This window comes from Lutzomyia longipalpis, chromosome 2 (genome assembly GCF_024334085.1).
Source record: "Lutzomyia longipalpis isolate SR_M1_2022 chromosome 2, ASM2433408v1".
NCBI classification, from domain to species: Eukaryota; Metazoa; Arthropoda; class Insecta; order Diptera; family Psychodidae; genus Lutzomyia; species Lutzomyia longipalpis.
Genome location: NC_074708.1, coordinates 26,857,471 through 26,884,806, shown reverse-complemented (window position 1 = coordinate 26,884,806; position 27,336 = coordinate 26,857,471). Strand labels below are relative to the sequence as shown.

Here is a 27,336-nt window from a genome sequence, read left to right as displayed (position 1 = left end):
TTGTTTTTCAGAAAAATATAAAGATCTCTGAAGAGGTCTGGAAAAGTAATTTTCCTTCAAAAATCGGATTAAAGAGGGAAATAAAATGTCAAAATCCTATAAGATATTTCCCAGAATACCAAAAATCTTATAACTGACGAATTGAAAGAAAAGAAAAGAACAGATTTTTTATCAGAATCTACCCCAAATTCATATAAGTTTTAATTAATCAAAACCTCGCTGGATTGGATCTTTTTTGGAAATGCTTTAAAATCGTTTTGAAATGTTTTTTTACATTATTTTTTAAAGTTCTTTAATGCTTTATTTCTTATTTTGGAAATTAATATTTATTAAGGCTAACCACGGTCTTCAATCACCTTTCAGTGGAGGCTTTATCTTCCATTAGAGTGGAATTTTTATGGAAGATTTATGATTTTAACCACAAAGACCATGTAAAGAGATTTAAAAATCATCATTATCAGAATTTATTCAGTGTTATTTATGCTCTTTTGACATTAGTAATTTTCACGTTTAATTTCATTTAACGTTTATTAAATTCTGCCAAACTTAAAACTGTCAAAAATAGTCGAATTAAAAATAAATCCGTTAAACCAGCTGAATGAAGAAAATTAGAGAAATATGCTTCGAATTTTCCGCTACATTCTCATCCCCCATTATATTTTTTATTCAAGAGGAAAATCTCGTGTTTTAGCAGATGGAAAATTAAGGGGGTGACAGTGCAAAATGATCCAGAGCGTATATCTCGCTTTCGTTTTATACATAGGTACATACATGTGACGACAAACAAACAACCAAAAACGCAATTATTCCGATTGAGGGGGAGATGAATAATGATGTTGAGGACTCAAATTCAGGGTGACAGCTTGCGGATTGCGGGCTTAAATCAACCAGAAATTTATTTGAATGCCTTTTAGGGAGGGATTTCCTGTGCATTCCTCGGCTTCAAGTATACAAATTGCAAATAAATGTTGGGATATGTAGTTAAAGAAATGAATAAACAAACCCCTCTAATCCACAAAAACCACTTTCTGTCAACAATTAAGTGTTTATTGACGAGAATTCAGTCCTCTCGCATTTTTTTATTTCTTAAGAAATTGCATTCAAACACCCTCTATTTAAGAGTTTTTTTCCATTCTCTACGGAATGATTTTCTTTATGAAACATCAAGGAAGTTATTGTTATGCTGTTGCTCTTAAGATGAAGCATTAAAACACTCCCGACGGAACCCTTTTTTCGCGTGACTCCTTGACGGTCTTATATTGGAATTTTGCAGCCCCTCTCGAAAGCAATTTTCATAAATTTTTTTCCCTGCCTAAAGTGGCCTTCTCAGAAGTTAATTCAGTTTGATTGCATATTTTTGAGTTGATTGTTATGGAGGGTAAATATTTTTACTTTAATGAAATATGAAGGATTTTTGAAAGTCATCAATTGCAATTTTTTTCGTTACATCCAACTGGATGATTTAATTAATTAAATTTATTGAAAAAATATGTTCAGAGGGGGTGGATTTGTGCAAATAAAATACAATTTTACGAATTAAATTGAATTTTTAAGTGATTTAAGAAATAGGAGTTTATTCACTTTTATTCGTGCTATAATTTTATTTCTTGGACCAAAAAACATTCAAGAAAATCCAAAAAGATTATTAAAAAAATCACACCCCTATTCTAACTCTTTTAAATGCGTGAAGCATATGCTTCATTACATATTTAATATGAAAAATCTATTCAAAACTATGGTAAAAACTTTGTGTTATGGAGATTTAATCATATTACGTTTCTTTTCTTTAAAACGATCATGGATTGCAGCACTAATGCATATGATTGATGCATTAAAAGAACATAAGATAGAATAGGGGCGGGATTTATTAATTTTCATTCAAAGCTTTTTTGGTTTTTCCCATCTTGTCTAGACAAAGAAGATTTCATTTATCTATTTTGCTTCGTTTTGAAAAAAATATTAAGTTAATAAAAATGAATAGACTCCTTCAAAAACTTCTTGTCTACCAAACATAACAATTTTATTTTATTAAAAATATTTAAGACGTAAATTCCTTCAAAATCACCTGAAGGGCTCCGCTCTAATCGTTCCCAACAAATAAGCAATATATTTCATCTCAATCGTACACAAAATTCAAAAATCCATATGCAGTAAATTTCAATGCAAACAAATTGATATGATGTGCATCCCCCGGCGTGTTTGCCAAGGGATGGCGGAGGCTCAACCAGCAGCAGAGTATTGGCCGCATGTAAAAGAGAGAAACTCGGGGAGTTGACTGAAAAGCTTAGCCACCGAAATTCCGCCGAGGGTTTGAGATCAATTATCCTGAGCAAATATTTATAAAATGTTAACTATTTTCCCAAAAGACCCGCGCGCTTTGCCATCCATTCCCCTCTTTCATGTGTATTTTTAATCGCCCCAAGAATTTTGTGAGGCAATGTGAGTGAGAAAAAAATTCCACCACTTGAGTGCGATGGAGCACATTAGGTATGCAGAAATTATTCATTTGCGAACAAGTTTGCAAATGGAGTGCATATGCCGGAGGGTCGTACGTGTGTGCGGGGGCGCAGCTCAATGATAAATTCATAATTCATTTTGGCATCAAAACTCTCACATTTCACTCGGAATTTCACTTACCCCACACCGGTGCGGATTATGCTCCTCTTCACAATTATAACCGTTCTGGCTAGGATGCTATAGCAATGATTTTATTTTCGTGGAAATGTTAAATCATTTGCGAAGGAGGTAAAAATTTTAGGAGTTTTAGATTTATGCAAAATAAAACGTTCTGATTTTGAAAAAAGATCAAATTCTGCATAAAACTGAGCCTGAAGAAGGTCATAAAAATTAACGAAAAGTCGTTGACGTGTTAACCTTCCGTACGCTATGATCAAAATACTTAGGCGCATCGCCATAGGGTAGGTGACCGAACCCATAGAATTTTTCGCAAAAAATAGACTAATTCTTTCGGTCAAATTAGCTTTAACAGACTCCTTTGTACTCCCTAAGAAGTTTTTTGTTCATTTTAGAACACAACAAAATTTTATATGGATTTTTTGATGATTTTTTCCATTTTTCAATAATTTTCTTGAGGTTAGAATCGTCAAGAAAGAGACAATGAGTGACAAAGAGAAAAAAATATGAAATAAAGACCGTTACACCAATTTTTGAATTCCCTCTTCTAACATTTTTGTTAATAACTCTTTTTCTGGTGCTCGGATTGACCTGAAATTTTGACACAATCTTCTCAGATAAACAAGGAACTTATTCCCAAAAGATGGGTTCTAAATCTTTAAGAATTATGGTACAATAGCTCGAAATTGAGCTCTAAGGTCGGTCATCTACCCGTCATATGGCAATGCGAGGGTTAATCTTGTAAATCATCCACCCACACATAATTCAATGCCCTTGCAAAATCCTCCCCATTTAATCGATTTCTATCAAAGCAATTTAGCAACATTTCTTACAAATGTCCTTTTCAATGTGCTTTTGCATTGCATACCTACTAAATGAACAAATCCCACCCCCAACTCCGTTTTTGTAGATTCAATAAAACCACCACCATAACCCCCCCCCCCTGCAGCACACAAAAGTCACGAAGTGTTGCGATGAAGATATCTCTGGCTCAAAGACAAATGGTTTTCTTGCTCTGTGAGTTGTTTGTGAATTTCATGCAATGTTGTGCGTTTCACCCACACCACCTCCATCGCGACGCTAGGCTTTTGCTGCGACCTGTGCGCCGGGCTGGCAATCGATCTTGTTGCACGCGCTGAGTAAATAAATTTTCGCCATAAAATCCCCTTTTCGCTGGCCATGTCAGGTGCGCGCTCTGCAATTTGCAGCCAACGGACAAGGCGCTCATTTGGTATTCCGGGTGGTGTGTTTGCGCATGAAAACTTCCCGTCGGGCAGGACTATACACATTTAAATTTATTCCCTTCAACGTGGGTGGGTGGGGGTGGCTCACAGTCTGATTATCTGATGTCGTCGATTAAAATGTTTGCATGTGCATTTCAGTACAACATAAAATAGACACGTGCAACGCTTTGCAAAGCCTCTCCACGCAACTTTTCCTCCCTTTTTTTTTATTCATTGTTTAATCCCCCACACCAGAGAGAATGGAAAAGTGGATGAAAAATGTAAGCTTTAAGGGTTTGGGAGACATTTTCTGAAGCTTTTCTTTTTTTTTCGAAGGGAGAAAAACAGAAAAAAGAGCCCATAAGATTTTTTTTTCATCCCGCACCGAGGCGACATGAGAAGCAATCGAAGCTTTTCCATGGCTGGGGTGCTGCGTGAAAAGCAACCCCCTTGTGTTTCAGGGGTGGAAATGCGCGACACGCCTACAGCCAGCTCATTGGAGGGCGTTCTTTGACTTTGGGGGTCGAGTGGTACTTGATTGGGTTTTCTCCGTTTTGAGGAAAATTCGAGGGGAAAATTATATACTCGCAGATTCAATGCATTTTCCGCTTTGAGGAAAAGAAAAATTTCAGAAGAGGGAAGAAAGCTCAAAAAAATTTCATTGAAAGCTCATTTTAAATGGTCTATTTAATTTATTTTATATTTAAATTTCCAACAGAGAAGAAGTGAAAGAAATGGGTTAGCAAGTCAGGGAGAAAAATATTTAATTAATACGGAAAATTCAGGAATTAAAATAAAGGATAGTTTTTTAATGATTTTAGTATTTTTGTGAAGAAAAGGAAGAAAAACCGATGAAAATAAATTAAAAGGACGGACTTTCATGTCATTTAACACTTGGAGGATTTTACTGGCCACTGTGGCCAATTTTTCTTTGTTTAATCTTAAAAAAAAATATTTTTAGCATTTTGAGATAAATTCTACAATTAAATGTGTTGGAAAGTTCAATTACTTCAAGTCGTTAAAATAAAACTTAGGAAAACATTTTCTTTTTAAGAAAAAATTAAGGTAAAAGTTTGAGGTTATAGAAATATCGGGTCCTCCAAGGGTTAAGGACGTTTTGTAATTTTTTTATTGTCTTCTTCAGCCTCTCTTTATTTGCATTTTGAAATTCAAAATTTAATGAATTAAATAATTTCAATTTCATGGCAACGAATTAAAAATCTAAGAATCTATCAATTTTCAAGAAAACGATCAGCAATCAAAATAAATTAATTAATTTAAATTGAAATAAAATTATAATTAAACCTGAAGAATGTCAAATTGTTCCACCGAAACTTCACGACGTTCACGACTAAAGACTTCAAAACGTTCTAACTAAGGAAAAAAATATAATTCTGAATTCTCTTTAAAACAAACCCGTCGCTCTATTTTATCCTTTTATGTTGAATAGGAATAATATTCCTCTAGCATAAAATCTGCGACACTTTGCAAACATCAATCCCATTGTAAGTAATCTGTGTATGTCCTCTTCACCATTTAATTAAAAGATCAAATACAAGCTCGAGCCTTCCTCTTTTGAGGACACACTTTGCACATTCATTGCTTTTCACAAACCCAAAGTGCGTCCTTTTTTTCTCTCTTCGCTCTATAACTGCAAAACTTTTCCTGACGCCCATCATTATCGCAATTTAATCAAGACTTTTCCTTTCGTCCTTCTGCACTTGAACCATCTGCCAGAGTGGATCCACTCCTCGGGATGCGCAAACATCAAAGGGGCGCACATGATTGGAGTACCAGGCGTGAAATATGTGCAAATTAATTTTAAAAAAGATGCTTCGTCTCTTGCTCGAGCGCAAAAAAAAGAGAGAAATAAGTTGAAAGCTCTCAAAGATGCAAATTTAAACATCACCAATTTTTTGAGTTTTATTTTTTTTTTGCTCCTCTTCCATGAAGTGAAAATATGTAGAGCGGAGGGACGTAAAGAGGAAAAGCTCTCATGTTTTTCTTCCCTTTGTGTCAACCACCACTCGACAACAAAGCAAGTGGCTGGGAGATTTGTCATTGCTTCTGCCGAGAGATTATTATTATTTTTTCTAAATAATAATTTGTAGGGAAAATTGAAAATACTTTTTTTTGCCTCTGCGGGGGAGTTTTCTTTTTTGGGAATATATTTTTCTTTAAAATTCAAGAGTTTTCTTTTGATTTAGGGCAGGTGAATGTGTATAATATCAGGAATTTTTTAAAGTCCGATTTTCGGTTAGTTTGGATGGGAAATTTTATTCAAAATCGAATTTATTTTTAACAAAAATCTTAACAAAATCCTTCTCTTTTTACACTTTTTACACATTGATTAGTCAATTTAGCAATTTTGAATGTTCTAAGTCAGATTCTAGAAAGTTTCTTGGTCAATAATTTTCTCTTATAAAACTGTTGAACTGATTGGAATCTTTTTATAGGTATAATTTCTTGTTCCCTCAAAATTGGCCTTATTCAGCGACCAAGAAATACTTGAAATCTTTGAATTTTGTACTGAAATTTCAAGCGAATTTCAAGGATTTCTTAGTCGCTGAATTAGGTTCAATATTAATAAAATTAAGCTAAATATTAAGCACATAAGCTCACTTAAAATTTATTCAAATGATTTTCCTTTTCATTTATAAAAACAAGCATTTTATCAAAGATTTTTTTTTCTATAAAATTAATCCTTTTGAATTATTTAAATTTTCTAGTAAATTGTAAAGAGAAAAACGTTATCCGCTGTGGGAAATTTTGTAAATTTTCCTTGACAAAAATATTTGTTCTAACTCTACGGGAAATACTTTAGCTTTTTCATACCTTTCCAAACATTTTTGAAAACAAATCCTATTCAAATCACAAATTATTACGAAGGCAAAAATACAAAATAAAATAGAATATTATTTTGTAGTGATTTGAGCATATGTTTCTCACTAGGAGAACTCTCACAGCTGACAATGGGATGCATCCGGTGTGGCGGAAGTAATGAGGATCAACACGGTTCGCTGGATATCATGGGTCGCATTTATGAAGCTCATATGGGCGGGGAATTAGCATTTCAGTGTTTAATCTTCATTAACACCTCGTGACAATGATGTCATCCTGGTGCGGTGTGTTAGATTCATCCAATTCATAGCCCATCTGAGGCCATCCTACATCTCTCCTGAACTTTGCAAAATTATATAATTTGTGTGCATCAGAGCAAAAAGAGATGATTGTTGGAAGAAAGGAAAAAAAAAGAGAGAAATCAGGTACAGAGAAAAGAAAATTTGCCTTCATTGATTTTGATCGAACTCAAGTGCTTTTTGAGTCGGTCAGACCCTTTGGCTGATGGGTGATGGTTCAAAGGAAAAGCGAAGGGATAACAAATACAAAATTGTTTGATATGTTTGGCTGCCGAGGGAGATGTAAACAAAGTGAAGATCTCCAATTTTCCAGATCACAGAGCACCATCAATGCTCAAACATTGGAGTTTCTCTATGATGCGAACGATTCTGACATAAATTTGTAGTTTCCTCCTCCGACAGCATCTTCCCGCTGCTCTGCCTCTTAATATCCAATTATTGTGTTTGGCCTTAATCCGTCACATCCTTCAGCGGATTTCACATGAGATTTTTTTTTCATCTGGGATTTATTCCCGCAGTTTTGAAGGCATATTGTGGGGCACATATTGAGGGTCCTTCAAGTATTAATACCAATTCATTCTCTCTGGAGCACAAAGTTCCTTCTCACTCTGTATGTATTGGCCTACAAGTTAGCAACATTACAACATTTAATATGCTGTACATGTGGCCTCTACTCTAGATGCCTTATATGACCCTTGAGATTAATTTGTGGCTGTTGAACTAATGAATATTGAGTAGAGCACCCAACGCCTCCAATGAATTCTTTGTGTCTTCCACACATTAAGAGAAAATCTTAGGGATGTTGTTGTCTTATTTAGTTGAAAATTTGGCATTGAAATAATGCTTAAGAAATTTTTTTTTATTTCTTAAAATATATATTTTACAAGAAAGTTTAACCCTTTTAAGAATCACAAATAATGTTTTGAGTGTTTTGAGTTGTTTGAGTTTATCTTTAAACTTTTTTTTTAAATATTCTTTGATCTCAAAAGACATTTTTAAAGAAAAATCATGATTTTGTAATTTTTTGTTTTCAGGTTTATCAAAATCAGTTTACTGAAACAAATTAAAATAACTAATTATTTATCAATGTTTGGGTTATATAAATACGTAAACCCAAACGTGAAACGTATAGTTTGGTTAAGAACAATCATTCTGAGAGTTTCATCAAAATCTTCAAAATTAAAATAGGAAAAACATAAATTTCAAATTTTAAAAAATCATAAAAAAGTTCAGAAAAATCAATTAAATTTAAGTAAAAGAGGCCAAAGAAGTCGTTCTAACTGTAAAACGTCCTCTGAAAACATCCACAGAATAAATATCATGATAAGAGCGCATGTTTTAATGCTTCAATAATTCACTTGGACTCGAAAGGGTTAAGAACATTATCATTTCTGATATTTTAATTTAAAATTAAGGAGGCAAAAATGGACTAAAACTGAAATCTCCAAAATTAAAAGATGAAAAACTTAAACTTCAAATTAAAAAAAACATAATTAAAAATTTAAAACAAATTAATAAAATAAAATTATCAATCAAATTCCACGTGGCAAAGTATTCTCAATTAGTTGGTATACCACAATCGTGGCATACCAAGTATTGTAATCGTCGGAAAAACCGACCCCCTAAGATCGGGCTCAAACTTGGTATGAGCACGTTTTAGACATCCCACATTACAAAAAGAGTGGCGGAAAATTTTTGTGACTAAACTTTGCCTTATAACTCAAGTACGGTAACAGCCGTACTTTGGCGCTAAAAACAAAAACAAAAATTGCCTAACTTTAAGGGGCTATATCTCCCAACATCTGTTATCGTTTTCCTTTAAATTTTGATATGTTGTAGCCTGACTCAATATCTTTCATCAGTCCAAAAATGAAGAAATTCTATGTCACCGTTTAGAAGATATAGCCATTTGAAAAATTCTTGAATTTTAAAAGTTCTAAGAGTTATATCTCTTGAACGGATTGTCCGATTTTGCTCAATTTGGTATCAAATTAAAGGTTTTGCAATTCTCTACAACTTTCTGGAACATCAGAAACCTCTAAAACCATTCCTTGAGGACAAAAAGTCCAAAAAACTGTTTTGGTAGAACAAAAATCCGCAATTTTGTGTTCTGGAAGTGACCTTGAAATGTATCGAAATATATGTCAGATTATAGCTTATTTCAATACCTTTCCAAAACTAGTCAAGAAATTTCTGTATGTGCAATAGAACTTGAGATATAACCATTTTTGTCTTTCGAATTGATGAATTTCATAAAAAAAATCAACTTTGCCTACTAATACTACTTAAAAATTAAATTACAACGCATAGACTGACCCATCCGCGTTGTGGTATACCAACTCTAATAACTGGACGCGTTATGATTGACTTTTTCTTGCAATTTTTATCAGTTTTGAAGAGGAAAACCTGAAATTCTAGAAAAGAAAAATTCATAAAATAACTTTTCCGCAAAAGCAAAAATCTCTCAATTTTCTTTGCAGAGTTTTTAAAACATTATTAAGAAAATTTCATAAAAAATTGCTGGGTTTTTTTTTTAAGATAAAAGAATTGTTCAGAATTTCTTTAAAAATATCCAAGATTAGATAAAAAATTAGAAATAAAAAAAATTGTGACTAATTTAAGCCTAATTCTCCTTTATTTATTACCTAAAACATGATTAAACTATTAAACTTACCCTCATTCTTACTTTCAAGGCTCCCTCACCTTTCTCTCTCCTTGATTGCAGGAAATTCCCAGAGCATGTCCTCAATTCAGGTGCAATGTGGGAAGAATTATACATGTACCTACCTCATATGTATGATAGGGGTGGGTGAGTGTCGCAAACACAATTTGTCACACTCTCGATTGAAACAATTAACCCCAATTTATTATAGGGGGTTGTTGTATAAAATAAAATAAAAAAAAAGTTACACGCAAGAGAGCATTTTCTCGCCCCGGTTCACCCCTGAAATGTTGCCTCTAATGGGAAGAATTTATCACTAAACAAGGCCACTCAGAGGGTGGATTGTGAGCCCTTTTTTGTGTTCTCCTTCGTACAAAAAAACTTCTCTGGAGTTTAGCAGGAGAAACAGGATCATTTTCGGCTGAGTTCTCAATCGGTTTTCTAATTAATTCTGCAATATTCTCTGTGCATTCACCCCCGCGGTGAAGGCCGAAGAATGGGAAGAAAGGGAATTTCTTGAGGAGTTTGCACACTTTGAGCCCCTAATCGCCTAATTTGCAGCCTTAGCCCATCCACTTTTTTTTAGTTCACATGCCGTGCCAGGGGACTCTCTTAAATGCTTCCATTGAATATGATGTTTTAGTGCCCGGGTGATCTTAATCTTGCCAAAGAAATGGATTATCCTGCAAAATAGTTCCCATTCCCTTTGTTCCCAACTCCCGACACTTTTTGCACCCCCTCCTTGTGCTTGAAAATATTCCATACGAATGTATAACAAATTCCTTTTGCTTTTCCTCCGTGTAAGTGCGTGCATCGATTAGGGGTTAAAAGGGCGAAGGGTCGCGCAGGTGTGATTTTCCACTGACGCGCGATGCATGAATTTATTACCTCAACAACATTACACCCCCTTCCCCCTCTTGTGAGGAATTTAATAATTTCCAGATCAACACCTCCACACACACATCCCTCGCATGAGTGACAAAATCCATCCTATATATACAGGAAATCCCATCCCTTGAAATCTCCAGCCCAAGGAAAGGTATTTTTGCCTCTCCCTCAGCACAGACAGGATGGATTAATCTTCCATTACTTCCGTGGCCATGGGAGCTCTGCAGACTTGCCTAGAGGGGGGAGGGGGGTGTAGAGAGAGATTTTGCAGGAAGTATCAGCTTAATAGGATTGCCAGGGCGGCTAATTTGCCTTCGGGGAGCAATGAAGGGGAGGAAAAGAATTCTCCCAACTGAATGACTATTGTTAGTGACTTTATTGTTGAAATTTCTTCACAGTTGATGACACGATATAAGCATTTTCTCTCAAACAATAAATTCCATCTTTTATCAATTGGCTTGCTTCAGGGAAGAAGTGACTGAGTTTTCTATCTCTCTCCTTGTTCCTTTCTTCTTGTTAAGAAAATTCTTTATAAGTTTTTTTTAAGTAAAATTAATGAATTTTAATAAAAAAAAAAAGAAATTAATTCAATTTATTTTAATAATTTGGTAATTAAAATTTAAAATCTTTGCGGAATTGTTTGTTTTGTAATTTTATTTATTTTCTTTTAATAATCCTTTAAAAATGTTTTTTAATTAATTGTTTATTTTCCTCAAAATTGAAAGAAAATAAAAAAGAAAGATTTTTTTTTGGTTTTATAATAACCGAATATTTTTTTTAAGAATATTTTATTTTACTAAGTTTTTTCAACATTTTGTTTATTTAATTAAACTAAAAATTCTTTTGTAAAGTTTGTAAAAATTAATAAAACAAAATTTATAATTAAATAAAATCAAAACTCTTCAGTCACTCCTCCCTGTTTCAACCCAATTCCTTCCAAGCCATTCGTTCAAGAGCTAAAAGGTATCTATACAGAATTATTTACACATCAAATTGTAGGCTAGAATGTTCAATTTCCTCCCACCGCACACACAGCATTAATTACCTAGTAAATTCCACGTTGGACGCCCGTCTCTGGGTTTATATTGCACAATTCGTTTTGCATGGTCAGTTGTTTGCCAGGCAGTTCTTGAGACCACCACCCTGGAGGTTGTAGTACTTGTGTCAAAAGACTTTTGCAATGAAGGGAGCATCGAGCGACGGAGCACCGCCGGACAACATGAAGGTACTACCAGGATAGCTTAGCGATTGATGGTGGATGTTCCCTGCTGTCGAGGAGGCTACAGACCAGCTTGATGTGCCCGATCCACCACCTTCGCTGGCTGCTTGCCTCTCAGCTCGTTCAATACGTGACTCCGAACCGGGTTCATGGAGCTTCCGCATGTGCTTCTTGAGGTCAAAATTGCGGCAGAACCCTTTGGCGCAGATTTTGCACGTAAATGGCTTCTTGTCGTTGTGGGTGTGCATGTGGAAGGTGAGGTTGTACACCTGATGAAAGGCCTTGTTGCAGATACTGCACTTGTACGCCTTATCACCGCTGTGTGTTAGTTTGTGATTCTTGTAGTTGCCCTTCTGATGGAATCCTTTGCCACAGAACTCACACACAAAGGGCTTATACCCCGCATGAATGCGTGTATGCGTGTTGAGGGTTGAAGAACGATTGAAGGCCTTACCGCATGTATGACACTTGTGAGGCTTCTCAGACGTATGAATGATTTTGTGACGACAGAGCGTCGAAGCCTGCGGAAAGTTTTTCTTCTTAAAATCTATCCTTTGACTTAAACAGATTAAGGACTCTTCAAAAGTTGGAGCCTTTTAACAACGAATTAAGAGAAGAAATTTAAGAGAAGAAACTAACCTGCCGAAATCCTTTACCGCAGATCTTACAGACGAATGGCCTAGCTCCTGTATGAACAGGCATGTGCCGCGTTAAATTGTACATAGCATTGAAGACTTTCCCACACTCCTGGCAGGAAAATGTTTTCTGCTTCCCAGACGCACCGTTATCTCCATTCCCACCTGAGCAGGTTATCCCTGAATCTTTTTCCCTCGGATGCGTAGCCTTTGTATGACCAGCTGATGCATGATGTGCCTTCTCAGCAGCCAATGGGGCATGAGACCGCTTATAGGAATGACTAGTCGGCACAAAGGGATTAACACTTGAGCCTGCTAAGCTACTGAGAGACTGAAAACTCCCATCTGACGAAACATTCGTCAGCAAGCCTGAATGCTGCGTCAAGGCTGCATACTGAGCAGCTGCAGCAGCACACATCAACTGATTCGGGTAGTACAGAAGGGGGTACTGATTCAGTAACTCCTGATGCCGCGAACTCACAAACTGATGCACCGGGACGTACTTCTTAAAGGCTGAATCGTAGACAGGTCCATTGCTTTCCGTATCACTCCCATCGGCTGAATCCACCGTGAGCGGTGGTGAGGGTTTCCGCGATGTCCCCTTGTCGGGCTCCATTATTTTTGCAATGGAAAACTTGAGGGAACATCCCGGGGATCTCTGGGAGGGTTTCAATTCGCACACCGATGCTGACTCCATTCTTGGACTCTTGAGTACGGTTGGAGTTGCTGGTGGGCTGCACGGATACATTCCGCGAGGACTCTACAAATGAGAGGAATTCTTTGTTAGGGAATGAAAGCCGTTAAGGGATGAATTGAATCAATAAAATTATGTAGTCAGAAATCAGACAGATTTGATTGAGGCAAAATTGATTGCAAATTACCTCAATCAAATGATTCCAGATTAAGTCTAAATAGATCTAAATAGAGGGTCGATCATTAAACAATCACGTTTGGATTTTAGATTGATCAACTTCTTATCAATAATTGATCTTTCCTTAATCCATCATTAATCAATTTAATTGAGTCAATTTTGATTTATCACAATTTTTCTTAATTATTTGATAACTTGAAAAATAAATCGCTAAAACCGAGTCTAAATCAGACTAAAAATCTAACCGTTTTTAGGGAATTTTTAATAAAAGATTCTTTTAATTTAAAAAAGAACTTTTTTTTACTCAAATTAACACAATAAAATTTAGTTTTCATGAAATTCTTTTCATTGAATAAATTTCAGTCCTTAAAGGGTTAATTGTTGTTCTTCTTCTTTTAGTAAATAAATTATACACAGGAATGCCCCTCCCTCCTCTATACTTTCCCATATAGAATAAAATTTGCATGCTGGTTTAGCTTTGGCTCAAATAAAATCTCCTCAATGGCCGGAACATCCCTCTTTTTGTCCGTTACACCGTCAATGAGGTAGGAGACGATGGAGAATGAATAAAATTGTTAAAAAGAAAGACATTTTGGTAAAACAAACAAACGAATGTATGAGGTTTCTCTCAAACCAGCCGAAATAATTGATGTGAAATGCATATATTAGGATGCATTGGAGTGTGAATGGGGTGTGTGAAATGTTGATTTTTCTCTCCATGATCCTTTTTGCAATCCGTCCTCATAATAGGACATTTTAATACAAAAGTATCACCCGCCCATTTTGCCACAAAAGGTAGCAAAGCCGACAATTCTTGTCCTTTGATAGCGGCGGTTTTTTTTTATTATTTTGTAGGACTTCTGGGCGGTGGTGGGCCCCGGCGCGGGATGAAAGGAATAAAAATCAGCATATTCTGGTGCACCATGTAAGATTGATTAGTGAACAAAGACATCAAATAGCAAAAAAGGAAAACCCGCGTGTTATGCCATCACAATCGAACCATTTGGGCGCTCTCTGTTGTGGAAATTACGCTATGTACATACATTTTCACAGTTAGAATCACTGGGAAATTGGGTTCAGCCCGTTCAGCCCCCAAAAAGATGAACAAACAAAAAAAATCAAACGGCGAGAAATAATTAAAACCGTCGATTGCACAAAGACTCTGCTTCTTGTTTTATTTTACCCGCCAAACTTCACAAAAATTCTCTTCTAGAAATTCTTTGAATATTCATGAGATTTGTTGTGTAAAAATTTTTGAATAAGGGGTTGAGCAATTAAAAGTCGAGCCGTTAAAAAAAGCTCTGAATTAAAAGAAAATCATTAAAGCGACTTACAAAGTAAACCATATTCTTTGAGGATTCTCTGAACACACAAAAAACCTCTATCTCACTGATAGCACACAACACACACAAAGCTTCCGAAAAAGAATCTTCTTTCACTTTTTGCCAAAACTTTTTTTTTTTTGGGAAGATGAAGAATGAGTCAAAGCCCAGGAGAATGGATCCAGAGGGTTCGATAGTTGCGGAGAAACTACGAGTGCCTGTGCGAAAGATTAGAGCCTCACCGAAACATTATTTTGGTGCTCTTCAGTCTCTATACACACATTTTCGGGTCACGCCCCTTTGGTGGCTCTTGAAAATTTTACAATATGACACACCAAGAGGGTAGAGAAGGAACCCCCTCTCGAGTGGCATTTCCTTCAACCCTCAATGAATTTTTCTGCTTCCATCCCTGAGGCTACACTACAACAGCATGAAAGTAGTTAATGTCACGTTGCTATCAGTTCACGAAATCACGACGGCAATTTATCGGAGTCTTTCTCGAAACAATCGCGCGACGTCGAGGAGTCCTTTACAGTAAGAAGAAAAGAAAAAGTGGAAAAAAGCACTCTCAGGGCTCGAAGAAAATGATCTCCAAATGATGATAAATCACGCAAATTTCCTATCATGAACAAAAAGGTCTTCGTGGTCGTTTTTTTTTCCATTCTTGTATGTAGAAGAGAAAACCCTCCTGGAGAGAAGAAAACTCAGGGACGTCTTTGGGAAATTTTAGAAGAATTTTTCTAATAAAATTTAATGGAGGAAATCCTTTGAATTTAAAGAATTAATTGTTAGAGAAAATTTTCTTTTTTATTTGAATTTTTATTGTTCTTCTGTGATTTCTTATGCTCTTTACTTAATTTTTTTAAGATAAAATTTAAGTGTATTTAGAAGTACACACAGAGAAATTTTGATCAAAAGTGGCAGTGAAACTGTCAATTTTTGCGAGTGTGCCACTCGCATTCGTTAATGACGAGTATTTCCTATATTGTTTACATTGGAGAGTGCGAATCAAACTGAGGTTATGTGCGAATATCTCACTCGCATTCGACTAATACGAATAATTTTTCTGTGTGTATTTAAGATATCAATTTAACCCTTTCGCGTTCAACGTGAAACATGAAAATATTGAAACATGCGCTCTTTAATTCTATGAATGCTCTTAGAGAACGCATTTTTTAGGAAAAATGTCTTCTTCGAATTCTTCTGCGTGAATTTCATGTATTTCTAACTAGGAAAAGTAATTGAATTCATAAAAAATAAAATAGTTCATGTTTGGGTCTATGATATGACCCAAAAAACGCGAAAGGGTTAAAAATGTTTTGTTAAACAGTAAATTGTTTGAAAGCATTAGAAAATTATCTAAAAATTGCATTTTTGAAGCTATAAGAGTAATAAAATTAATTAAATTTTATGGATGAATTTCTCAAAAATCCATAAACTGAAATTAAGAATTTAATGGTTCAGTTTTACGACCGTTTAAAAGATTAATGGAAAATTGAAAATAAAGAAGTGTTTTTGATTTTCTTTCATTCGGTTTTACTGAAGCTTCGACGTTTCAATTCAGATAGAATCTTTGTAAGGATCGTAAGGATTAACTTATTTTAAAATGTAAAAAAAGTATTTTATTAAAATTAAACTAAAGAGTTTTCATTAAAAGAAAATATCTCTTTCTTTAAAAAAATCATCTCAAACACAAGCTCTAAAATTAATTCTTCACAGACTCATTATTTTCTAGCTTTGCCGTCCCCCTCTCTTGATTAATTCAACTCAAATCTTTAAAATTCAGTTTTTTTTATATGGTTTTTATTGAGAATTTAAAAATTTTAATCATTTTTTAAAATTCCTTTCGTTTTTCTTATCCAAAAATTCGACTCTTTTCAATTTCTTTCACCCACAAAAAAGAAGAAGATAGAAACCTCTACCAACCATTAAGTGCTAAAATACCCTCCACCAAGTGCCAGAGCGCGGGTGCAAAGGGTGGAGAATTAATGAAAAAAGCGATCAACCGGATAAGGGCACAACGACGGGAGGAGAGAAAGCCAACAGAGTGTTCGTGACCGGAAATAAGAAATTGATGAAGTCATTTTAGCTGGAAGCACACAAATCGAGCGCCGCTCAAACCACGTCCCAATTGAGTCGATTGGTGGTGGTGTCAGTCTATTATTTTATTGGCAATTTCCCAAGCACTTTGTTTGGGAAGGCGGCATTGGAAGAAAAACGGGAAAATCAGCAACAATTGCACGAGACATCGAAGGGTGGGTGTGTGGACAGCACCTCTGTGAGATAGAACAAATCAACCACCACCCCCTCATGTGCTTCATTTGTAACCAAAAAGGGGGATGTTCGATCCCTCCTGTGAGAACCAATTTCGATGTACAACGCATTGAGAGACGCTTTTCCCAATTAGTTGGTATACCACAATCGTGGCATACCAAGTATTGTAATCGTCGGAAAAACGAACCACCTCAGATCGGGCTCAAACTTGGTATGAGCACGTTTTAGACATCCCACATTACGAATATGGTGGTGGAAAAAAAATGTTCCGGCCGGCCCGCCGGCCGGCCTGCCGGCCTCTGCGCTAAACTTTGCCTTATAGCTCGAGAACGGTGACAGATAGAGACTTCCGGTTTGAAGTTTTCTATAGAAATGTGGGTGTAAAATTTCATTTTTTCGTATTTTCAAAATTCAAAATGGCCGCCGTCCGCCATTTTGAAATACCGTGAACCACTTCCCTTATAGGTAGAGGTCTAAAATTTTAGTATGTTGTAGAGCTCAGTGAGACGTTTTCATCGATAATTCATACTTGAAAATCGGTCAAGCCGTTTAGCAAATATGGCGGTCTAAAGCAAAAAGTGTTTTTTCGATATAACTCGAGAACGGCTTGACCGATTTTGACCATCTTGGTATCAAATGAAAGGTTTCAAGAAGCCCTACAACTGTCTAGAACATTTCAAGTTTCAAAAACATCCGCAAGAGGCGCTAAAATCAAAAACAAAAATTTCCTAACTTTAAGGGGCAATATCTCCGAATTCCCATTAGGCAAATCTTTTAAATTTTGATATGTTGTAGCCTGACTCAATATCTTTCACCAGCCCGAAAATGAAGAAAATCTATGTTGCCGTTTAGAAGATATAGCCATTTGAAAAATTCTTGAATTTGAAAAATTCTAAGACCTATATCTCCTGAACTGCTTGTCCGATTTTGCTCAACTTGGTATCAAATTAAAGGTTTTACAATTATCTACAACTTTCTAGAACATCAGAAACCTCTAGAACTATTCCTTCAGGATAAAAAATGCCAAAATGCCTAAATTTTGTGTTCTGGAGGTGACCTTGAAAATTATTAAAATTTATGTCAATTTATAGCTTGTTTTAATACCTTTCCAAAACTAGTCAAGAAATTTCTGTAGGTCTTATAGAACCAGAGATATGACCATTTTTATGCATCAAATTACTGATTTTCACAAAAAAAATCAGTTTTGCCTACTAATACAACTCAGAAATTAAATTACAACGCATAGACTGACCCATCCGCGTTGTGGTATACCAACTCTTATAACTGGACGCGTTATGATTGACTTTAGAAGTGTCTGGATGATCTCCTGGAAAGGGGGTGGTAAATTGAGAGGGAAAGTGATATGAAGATGATTCGTCTCACAACACTCATCAATTAATCTCGGATATTTGCTATTAATATACGCAAATAAATTGATTTTCTCTCTAACGTAGGGGATGGGAGAGGTGATTAAGGGTATTGCAGAATTTCATTAGAAATCATTTTAAAAGAATAAATTAATTTAAACTCCTTTTACAAAGAAATGGAGAAAAGATTTTTCTCCAACAATTTCCTAAAATTATTTAAAAATAAACATCAACTTTAAACCATTAAAACATCCCCTAAAATTGTTGTGACAACCCATTGAGAGAATTTTCTTTTCTTTCAATTCCCTGATGATGATTTATTTCCCCCTAATTTTTCGGAATATTTATATAAAAATCTCCCACACATAAATAATAATTGTCGACTTCAGAGGCGCTCAAATCAAAGAGAAAAATTGCCAATTGCCATCAAATTCTCTGTGTGAAAGCCCTCAATTTTGCTTCATCCTTGTATGAAATCTATTGATCATCCCGCAATGAAAGATTAATAAGCCCAGACCACAAATACAGGAGATGATTCCCTTTGGTATGGAGAAGTGCCAGGAAAATGCTTCGTCGTGTCTCTTGCAGAGGCCACAATTTGTACTCCAATAACTAATCCTCCCGGGAGCGAATTCTCAAGAGGGCGTCACACGCGGGGGTGGGTGAGAAATATGTATGTATGACAAATTGCTGACATCCCAATTGAGGTTTGGAAGATTACGACGTGGTTTGGAGTCAATGGAAAATTAAATACTTTGCCCCTGACACGAATGCGGTTACAATTGGATTTTTTCTTCTCTCTCACCACGACGACGGAATAATTGGAGCAGAAATTTTTGGTTCTCTTTCGAGGCAGCCGTTGAGGGTGTCCCGCCTGATGGGTTTTAATTTAATCCCGGGAATGCGTCAAGAAAATAACTCAAAAAGGGGTGTTATTTCACTTGAACGCCCGGGAGAAACTTCATAATCGCGATTTTGTAACAATTATGCGTGTCACCACCAAACATTCAAGCCGTGTCGCATTTAATCCTCCTACAGCTCCTGGCTCTTGTCCTGACCGCCTCTCTCAACGAAAGAAGCACGCGTGCTTCGGATAAGATTATAAATATATTTTTCAATTATTTGATTTCTATTGTTTGGGGTGAAATCTTTTAAATTCCCCACACGCTCAATTGCGTGGATTTTGTGATTTTGCCAAACAAAGAACGTGTCGTGGTACTGTTGATGGAAAAATCTCTTGAAAATTGATATTTTTTCCATAAGCAGTAAATCATTTTATATGCATATTTTCCATTAAGTTTTCCATCAAACAATCCCATTGGAATAAATATTTTTCATGCTAAAACACAATAAATAAAATCATTCCAATGCGAAATAGCAAAAAAAAAGATGAAATATTGCATGAAAATATAATAGAGGAGAAAAATATCTAAAGTTTATTTTTTTGCTGTTGTGAAGACCAAGAAAAAGAAGAATGGAGAAACCGGGCAAAGGATCAAAGGTTTAAGGAGATTACCGCAGAGGATTAGGCATGTTTTGGGTGGATACAATTCACTTTGAGCCCATCTTCTGTCCCAATAAATTACTAAAGGCTCGCCTCTATATTACTCTGTATGTTCCATTTCTAACAATCACCCAACAATTCACACAGAAGTTTAAACGGATTTTCTGCCCACATCAATTCACTTTATGCTCGCTTTTTGCCGATATTTAGTCCAGCTGACATGAAAGGTGAATTGGTTTATTAAGGGTACCCCCCGACTGGATGAGTCGAGGACCAAGGAGGAAGAATTGCAGGGAATATTATACAAAAGACAGGCCACAGGAAGAATTATGTACATATGTCGGACATTGGAGAGATTACATTCATGTGAAGTGAATCGTCTTAGTAAGGAATCAAAGCAAAAGATTTCCTGTGATTTCCCACTTGCATCTAATGCTCTTTGAACCGCAGAAGAGAGAAAGAGAGAGAGAGAGAATAAAGGATAAGGAAGGCTAGGCAGGACACGCAGGACATTGATAAAAATTCTAAAGACTTTTATTCGGGAATCATCATCATCACTATGAACTTGTTTCACGACGCGCAACAATTAGGGCTATATGCGGGAATCAAATAAAGTCTTTATAATTATGAGGAAGACTATTTTCTTCAAATTTTTCAGGCAATTTTCTTTTTTATATTTCCAATTTTTTTTTTCAAACCTTTGCGCATATTTTCTTTAAAAAATATATTGAAATGATTTTTGCTAAGAGATTTTCCAATGGGTGTTTATCTGGCTAATCCCTCGCTATTTTTGGCGAATAATCTGAAGGTTCGAAGGTTTTCATTCATTGGAAAAATAAAAAACTCTTCGATTTTTCATGAAATTTGCGTTTTCTAATTCTTCTGCAGATTTTAGAGCGAAAAGGAAAAAAATGGAATTAGCAGGAAAACCGCGGCAGTCGTGAAGAAATTCGCGGAATATCCGAAAATATCAATTATTTTTAGTACTAAAATTCATTCTCAATTAACTCATCTTTTCTCCTTATAAATCCTTATAAAACTCCACTAAAAGACTGACAAAAAACATTAAAATTGAATAAGAAAAAACTCCTTAAACAATGCAAAATTTCAAAAGAACAACGCTGTGATACCTCTTGATTGGGTTCCTCTCTGAAAGATCCTCTTACAAACTCACATCCCTATTTAAGCAAAGAAGGAAGAAAAAAAAAACGATCACCTTGAACTCCCACAAGTTCACGAACTCTGAGATCTAATACCGACGAGACATTGATATTATTTTAATTGTGTGATGTTGGCAAGTAAAAGAAATAAAATGATTTGGCACGAGCCAAATGGAATGGTTCACAATATTGTGTGGAGATTTCCAAAACACACCGGCGCACAATACCCCGAAAAAAAAAGGAAAAACCGCCACCGTTACACAAGACAAGAAGCAGAGAGAGAAGGGAGGGTGAGCATGAAGAGGAAATTGAACACGCGTCCTATTTGCAATTTAAAAACACACACTTCCGGTACATTCATGTGCAGTTGGCAATTGCTCAGGGATCGCAATCTCTCGTCGACACTCCTGCAATTTTACCTGATTCCTTTTTCTTTTCTTTTTATACTTCTTCCTGCCGTCTCAGGGGAGGGCTCCTTATGTCTCGGGCATTTGTACTACATTATAAAAACGGGGATTTCAAGGAGCGACAATTTGATCCGCGACAGCTGAATCCCAACCCCGCAAGAGACACTCTAATTGACGTGGACAGAGTGAGTGAAAAGCAGGCAAATAATGAAGGAGTTCTTGCTTGAATGTTTTTTTTTCTTATATCAATGAACGCATACAGATGCTCTTAGTCAGGACAAAAGGACTTCTCTTTTTCATCGGGCGCGTGATTTTCGTCACATAATTGCTATTCTCCTAACCCTTAATCATTGCATTTCTTTCATTCTTTCTTCTCCTTATTTTGATATTGCATCTGCAAAAATGGGTTTGTGGGTTAATTTTTTTTACACGATAAGAAATGTTCCTTTTTATAGTAATTTTCTTCCTTAGAAAATAAAAGGACGAATTTTTAGAGAGAGAATATCATTAAAAATAAAGAATCAATGTTAAGAAAATTCGGAAACAGTCTTTGGGGTTTTCAGGTGCTTTTATTCATCGCATGAACAACGTTTCGTCTACCTTTTGGGCCTTCTTCGGGTTGTTAGCAATAGTTCAAACGTTATGAATAAGAAAAAGGAAAGAAGAAAAACACCTGAAAACCCAAAGACTGCTTCCGAATTTTCATTTTTCATTTCATTTAATTTATTTCCTTTATCTCGGGTTGCGTCTGCCGCCGTCTTACCACTACCAGTCTCCCCAGAAAAAAAGGCATAACATAATATCTTAATCTTAACATAATACATCCAGTCGTTAATCTCAACCAACATAATTAATCGCAATGTTATTAAAGAATTACTTCAAAGCTTTTATAAAATAAATAAAGATCGTAGAATTTCATAACTTCATATTTTGACCTCTTCTTAGTCAATAAATATCATAATTCTGCAATAAGGATCTATTTAACTTATCTTCGGTGTTTATCAGCAATTTCTGTCCCTTAAAAAATATTGAAACATTTAAGGCTGTGCTTTCGTCTCGTCCTTTTAACACTTTGAGGATCGAGGTTTCGAACCTCAAAAGTTTGACCTTAATTTTCTCTCAAAAGAAAATATTTTTCAAAGTTTTCTTTTAACGATATTGAAGTAATGAAACTTCCCTATACACAGATGTAGAAATTATCACGAAATGTTCAATAGATTTTATTTCTGTGGTGATTAAAAAAAAAAGTCGATTTGACCACTTTTGCCAGCAAAATCCTCCAAGGATTAAAGAAGAAAAAAGAAAATTTTCGCTAACGAACACCGGAAGAACTTATCTTCTTCTTCTTAATATATAAAGCTGAAAAGTTTGTTTGTGGCACATGAACTCCTCCTAAACCGCTGGGCCGATCTTGATGAAATTTGGTATGGGGGTAGAGGGGGTCAATACGAGTTGCAAGCGCTATATGGGACTCCGCCCCCTCCCCCTTTATAGCGCCCCCAAGGAAAAATTGATTTTGTCCCATTTCCTACCTGCTGATGGGTCGATAACGGGATTTTTTTATTTTAAAAATTTTTCAGGGTACCGTATTATTCATCCCCCCTACTAATATACGCCCCCTGTTATAACTTAAAATGGAGTTTGCTCACATGTGATTGGGGGCTCGGGTTGACTAGTAAGATCTAAGCAACAGCTAGAACGCAAAATTAGAATTTTTATTTATTTTGAGACATCATATCTTTTGTTTTCAATTAAAATAAGATTTAATAATGTTAATTATCAATCAACTGCATAATTAGGGTTGCATTTTAATGACAAACTAAGGACGAAAAAGCCAATTGTTTTGCTCTAAAGTGTCGCATTTTCTCCTTTATTCATTCCCGAAAGGAAACAAATAAAGGAAGCTCTCACTTTTTTTTATCCTACCTCCAGTGTGTCAAATGGGAGCACAAAGTTGGTCATTTGGGATGAAAGAATGAATGCTACAACAAAAAAAAAAGAGGAGAAGAAGTCGAATTATGGGCGTGCTTCCAATGGGCTCATGTTACATCCATATTTTCCGTGTTGGCAACAATCAAAAAGAGGAGGGTCCGGCCCTCACACATTCTGTGTGTTTTCCATTTTATAACAAATCCCACATGATGTGAGTTTTTGCTACAAAAGTCTAACTTCCACCGCCCGGAGGGGTAATATGGATGGAAAATTGGGCGATAAGATTCATGGTGTTCATTATACAATTGTATGTGCGCCTCTCTATACATATAAGTATGGAAGTAAAAATGTTTGAAGGGCCGTGATTATTTTGGAAAAATCACATCTGTCCTCTTCGATATGAGGATGAAGGATGAAACTGCATGAGGCTCCTCACCCTCAGCGTCCATGGAGTACGTGTACCTTTTGATTTTGCAGGAGACGCACACACACTATATAGTACACAGCATAAGGACTCTGATGGGAAAAAATGCACATATTAAATCAATTTGGGTGCCACGGAACAATGTGCTTGTTTTCGACGGGGTGAACACAAAATACAGAAGAAGAGAAAAAAAAGAACAAATCGTTGTTGCTCTTGTTTTGTACATAACATATGAAAATAACGAGCAGTGAGCTCAACAACAACAAAAAAACGAGCAAAGGAATAAATTTTGCTTGATAAAACCCACAGACGTTGTTCGCTTTTGCAGCACGAAATTCATCAACGCTGCTACTATATGGAAAGTTTTTGAGTGCATTCTCACGCGAAAAGATTCAAACAAACTAATAACCTTCGTAGAGCTTTAAGGGGCCAACTTCCTCATCAAGTTTAGCTAAATTATATTTTATTGCATTATATTATGCATTTTGAGAATATATTGCTGCACAGTTGGGCGTGAGAGTGTTTAAATATTTGGAACAGGAGTATGCCCTAATATGGGAATTATTTATCATGAGTCGATCTAACCAGAGAAGTGGATTAATTAAGAAAGTTCTCCAATAAAGTATAAAAATTGCAGAAAATTATTCGAAATTCAAACTGTTAAAAAGCTTAAGGACTTAGGAGAGGGAAGATGAAATAAAGGACTTCATATTTTACAGAGAAAAACTATACATTCTAAAACGTTTAGATAAATTCTCGAATCCTATAAGTCAGGCATACAGATAATCTATGATAGTTTTGAATTGATTGTTATTGATTGAAATTTTGCCGATTTTTTACGTCAATTTTCAGTTTAGTAAAAGTTCTTCCAAATGTTAACAACTAGGTATTAAAGGTTTACCAACATTCTCAATTTTCACAATTTTTTGTGCTTTAATCAGACTTAGGATTTATTCAAATATTGGTTTTAAAAGTTCTTTGATTTGTCTAAGAAAAAAAGCTAACAGAACTCAAGCTATTAATAAATGGTGACGCCTAGTTGGTTACCTAATTGTAAGACATCAGTGGAGGCGCCTGGTGATTCATTTTCTGTTTGCTATTTTACTATTTTATTACTATCACACACAATTTTAAGGTATTTTTATTTCGATAACTTTTATTGAAAAATGAACTCAAAAATTTTTTTTTCCTTTTCAAATGGGGCAACACTAACGACTCGAAGAAGTATTTTAAGTATTTAAATAAACTCCATTAATTCGAAATGTTGCAAAGAGAAAAGCTGAGCTTCTAATTCTTGAATATAACGCATCAAAAAATTTACTAAAATCCTAACTAATTTTAAAAATTCTAAATAATTTTAAAACATTTTTTTTAACTAGTATTTTAAAGCAAATAAAAATTAAAACTTGTTTCTACATTGAAAATACGTATATGTAATTAAAATACTTTTAGTGTAAACTATGAAAAGGAACACCAAATAATAAAAGAAGTTAATTTTGAAAAAGATTTTTTTTTACCTTTAACGTAAAAGAGACCGATGATCTTTTAAATCCTCAAGTTTTATTAAGAATTTTCCTTGATTGTTATAATATTGATTTTTTCTACTTTAAAAAATCATAACTTGATATTAAAAATTTTCTCTAAAAATAAGAATTATTAGTTTCTTTTCATTTCCGACAAAATTCAATATCTTTAATGCTCATTTTATTTAAAAAAAAAATAATAAATAAGAAAATGTTCTGCTCTGGATTTAGAAAATTTATAAACCTTTTTAGATCAATTCTAACGAGAAGAATTATTTAATTTGCTCACTTTAATCTTATGTTTATTTTAGTTAATTCATTTCTTTTTTCAATTTAATTTGAAATTGTTTTGAAGCTGACGTAAGTGTATGGTGAAATTTTTTGAAAATTGGCTTTTCCCAATTTTTGGCAGAATTCTGCTTATAATTCTGAACTGATATCCGATTTTCCGACGCTGACCGGGGGAAAAGCTAGTTTTCCAAAAGTTCCATCTTTTTCAATTTATTACAGAATTTTCTTTTCCAGTTCCTGTCTATTGTCCGTCCTACAATAAAATTCATCAAAATTTAGCATTTAATTGTAATCTAAATTCTTCTTTCTTCCTTATAAATTCTTGGAGCTTGAATTCTGTCCTTGAAACCCATTTTCAGAAGCTTTTTCTTGAGCTTTTAAGCTTCCATTTCAGCGATAAAGTATCCACAATCAGCCTCCATTTGTTCCAGATTCCATAATTTTTTTCACTACCCAAAAAACAGAAGATTTTCCCAAATTACTTCTCCCCAATTAACACAGAAATCATCAAAGAATTTAAAAAATGAATTTTAATTGCCTTCTCCCTTTGTGCAACAATTCCTTCTCATCAACTTTTAATTTTTCTTGGCAAAAATCACGTTCAGGCTCTCATTCTTTTAGCATCCAGCAACAGCAGAAGAAGAATAAAATGCTTGAGATTGTTGCTGGAAAAGTCAGGGCAATACAAAAATATGTGTGTGCACTCGAGGAAAATTGCCCTGGGCTATTTGACATCCCCGTTTTCATTGCATATGCACAGTGAATTTATCCCCCCACAAGACACTTTAGTGGTGCATTTCCACTTTCCCGCACAATACGAATGAGAAGAGCAACTCAAGTGTTCTTCTTTTCAAGCCGACGGGGATTTATTTTTTACCTTTTTGTTCCCTTCACAATTTTCCTTGTTGCTGGAAAAATCCTTCAATCAGCATTTTGGACGTGAATTTGGTTCACAGAAAATTGTCTTTTTTTGCACAGAACTCACTAATTAATAATGTAGTAAAGAAGAGTCTTTGAGAGGTCACAGAACTTGATCACAAAATTGCACACACAGAGAGAGGATAAATAAAATGTTAAACAGGAATGATGAGAAGAAATGTAAAGTTGTGAGGAAATCTTCTCAATGAACAGGATGGATTGATTTTTGGTACAATTGTGACGAACTTTTCAATCGCACTGCCGCAAAAAAGCCATCAGGACGCTAGCAAAGAAATGGCACAATTTACAAAACGCTCAAAGGTAGTTTTGAAATCATCATCGCTCCGGCGTTGCTCATCGCGCCAATCTCCTGCCCAGATCGTTCCCTGTTGTGTATTTGTGTGTGCAAAAGAGGATATAGTATATAGCACAACGGGTGCCTCAACCTAGGCCTTGTACATAAGTCTACAAATAATTTTTCAACCACTCACACACGCGACACATCCTGCCAGGCAGGCAAGTCGGGCATTTCGATATCCTGCGCTCGTTTTGCGAAATTTTCTCCCATTTACAGGCTCATTGCATCCCCGTCACGCACGCCCACGCGGCTATTGCCACATCTCACTCACACGTCATGGCTCGCGCTATATACGTGATGGTCCCCCCCTGAAACATCATGTGAAAAGTCTCACAACCGCTCAAATGGTCCACTCTTTGCTCAGTCGGGGTATTGTGCGCCATGTCGCAGCGCCAGAACGAGTCCGCACCATAATATAGATCCCTTCACACACAACACAAAATGAGGTTTGCCATTTTGGGTGCCGGCAGCGCACCCCACTTTCTGCCGCACACACTCAGTGCACCACCCTGTGCTCTCGTCTCTCTCTCTTTTGCTTCACAAACCAGACTCCGCCCAATTCACAATTTTTCAATGATTTATTG

At 35.5% G+C, this 27,336-nt stretch overlaps 2 protein-coding genes across 2 annotated transcripts in view; both read right to left on the bottom strand.

The window, feature by feature from the left end:
* Nucleotides 1–11,711: 11,711 nt before the first annotated feature.
* LOC129791219 (fez family zinc finger protein erm-like) lies at nucleotides 11,712–13,017 on the bottom strand. The gene is made up of 2 exons (XM_055829288.1): nucleotides 12,406–13,017; nucleotides 11,712–12,287 (listed from the first exon to the last, which is right to left on the bottom strand). Exons 1-2 carry the CDS (start codon nucleotides 13,015–13,017, stop codon nucleotides 11,712–11,714), a joined length of 1,188 nt encoding a protein of 395 aa, XP_055685263.1.
* The window catches only part of LOC129791218 (dynein axonemal heavy chain 8-like), a 31,840-nt gene continuing 17,472 nt past the window's right edge, over nucleotides 12,969–27,336 (bottom strand). Inside the window, exon 9 of the mRNA XM_055829287.1 lies at nucleotides 12,969–13,161. Coding sequence (XP_055685262.1) covers nucleotides 13,071–13,161 — 91 coding nt within the window. The 3' untranslated portion in view covers nucleotides 12,969–13,070. The remainder of the gene's footprint in view (nucleotides 13,162–27,336) is intronic.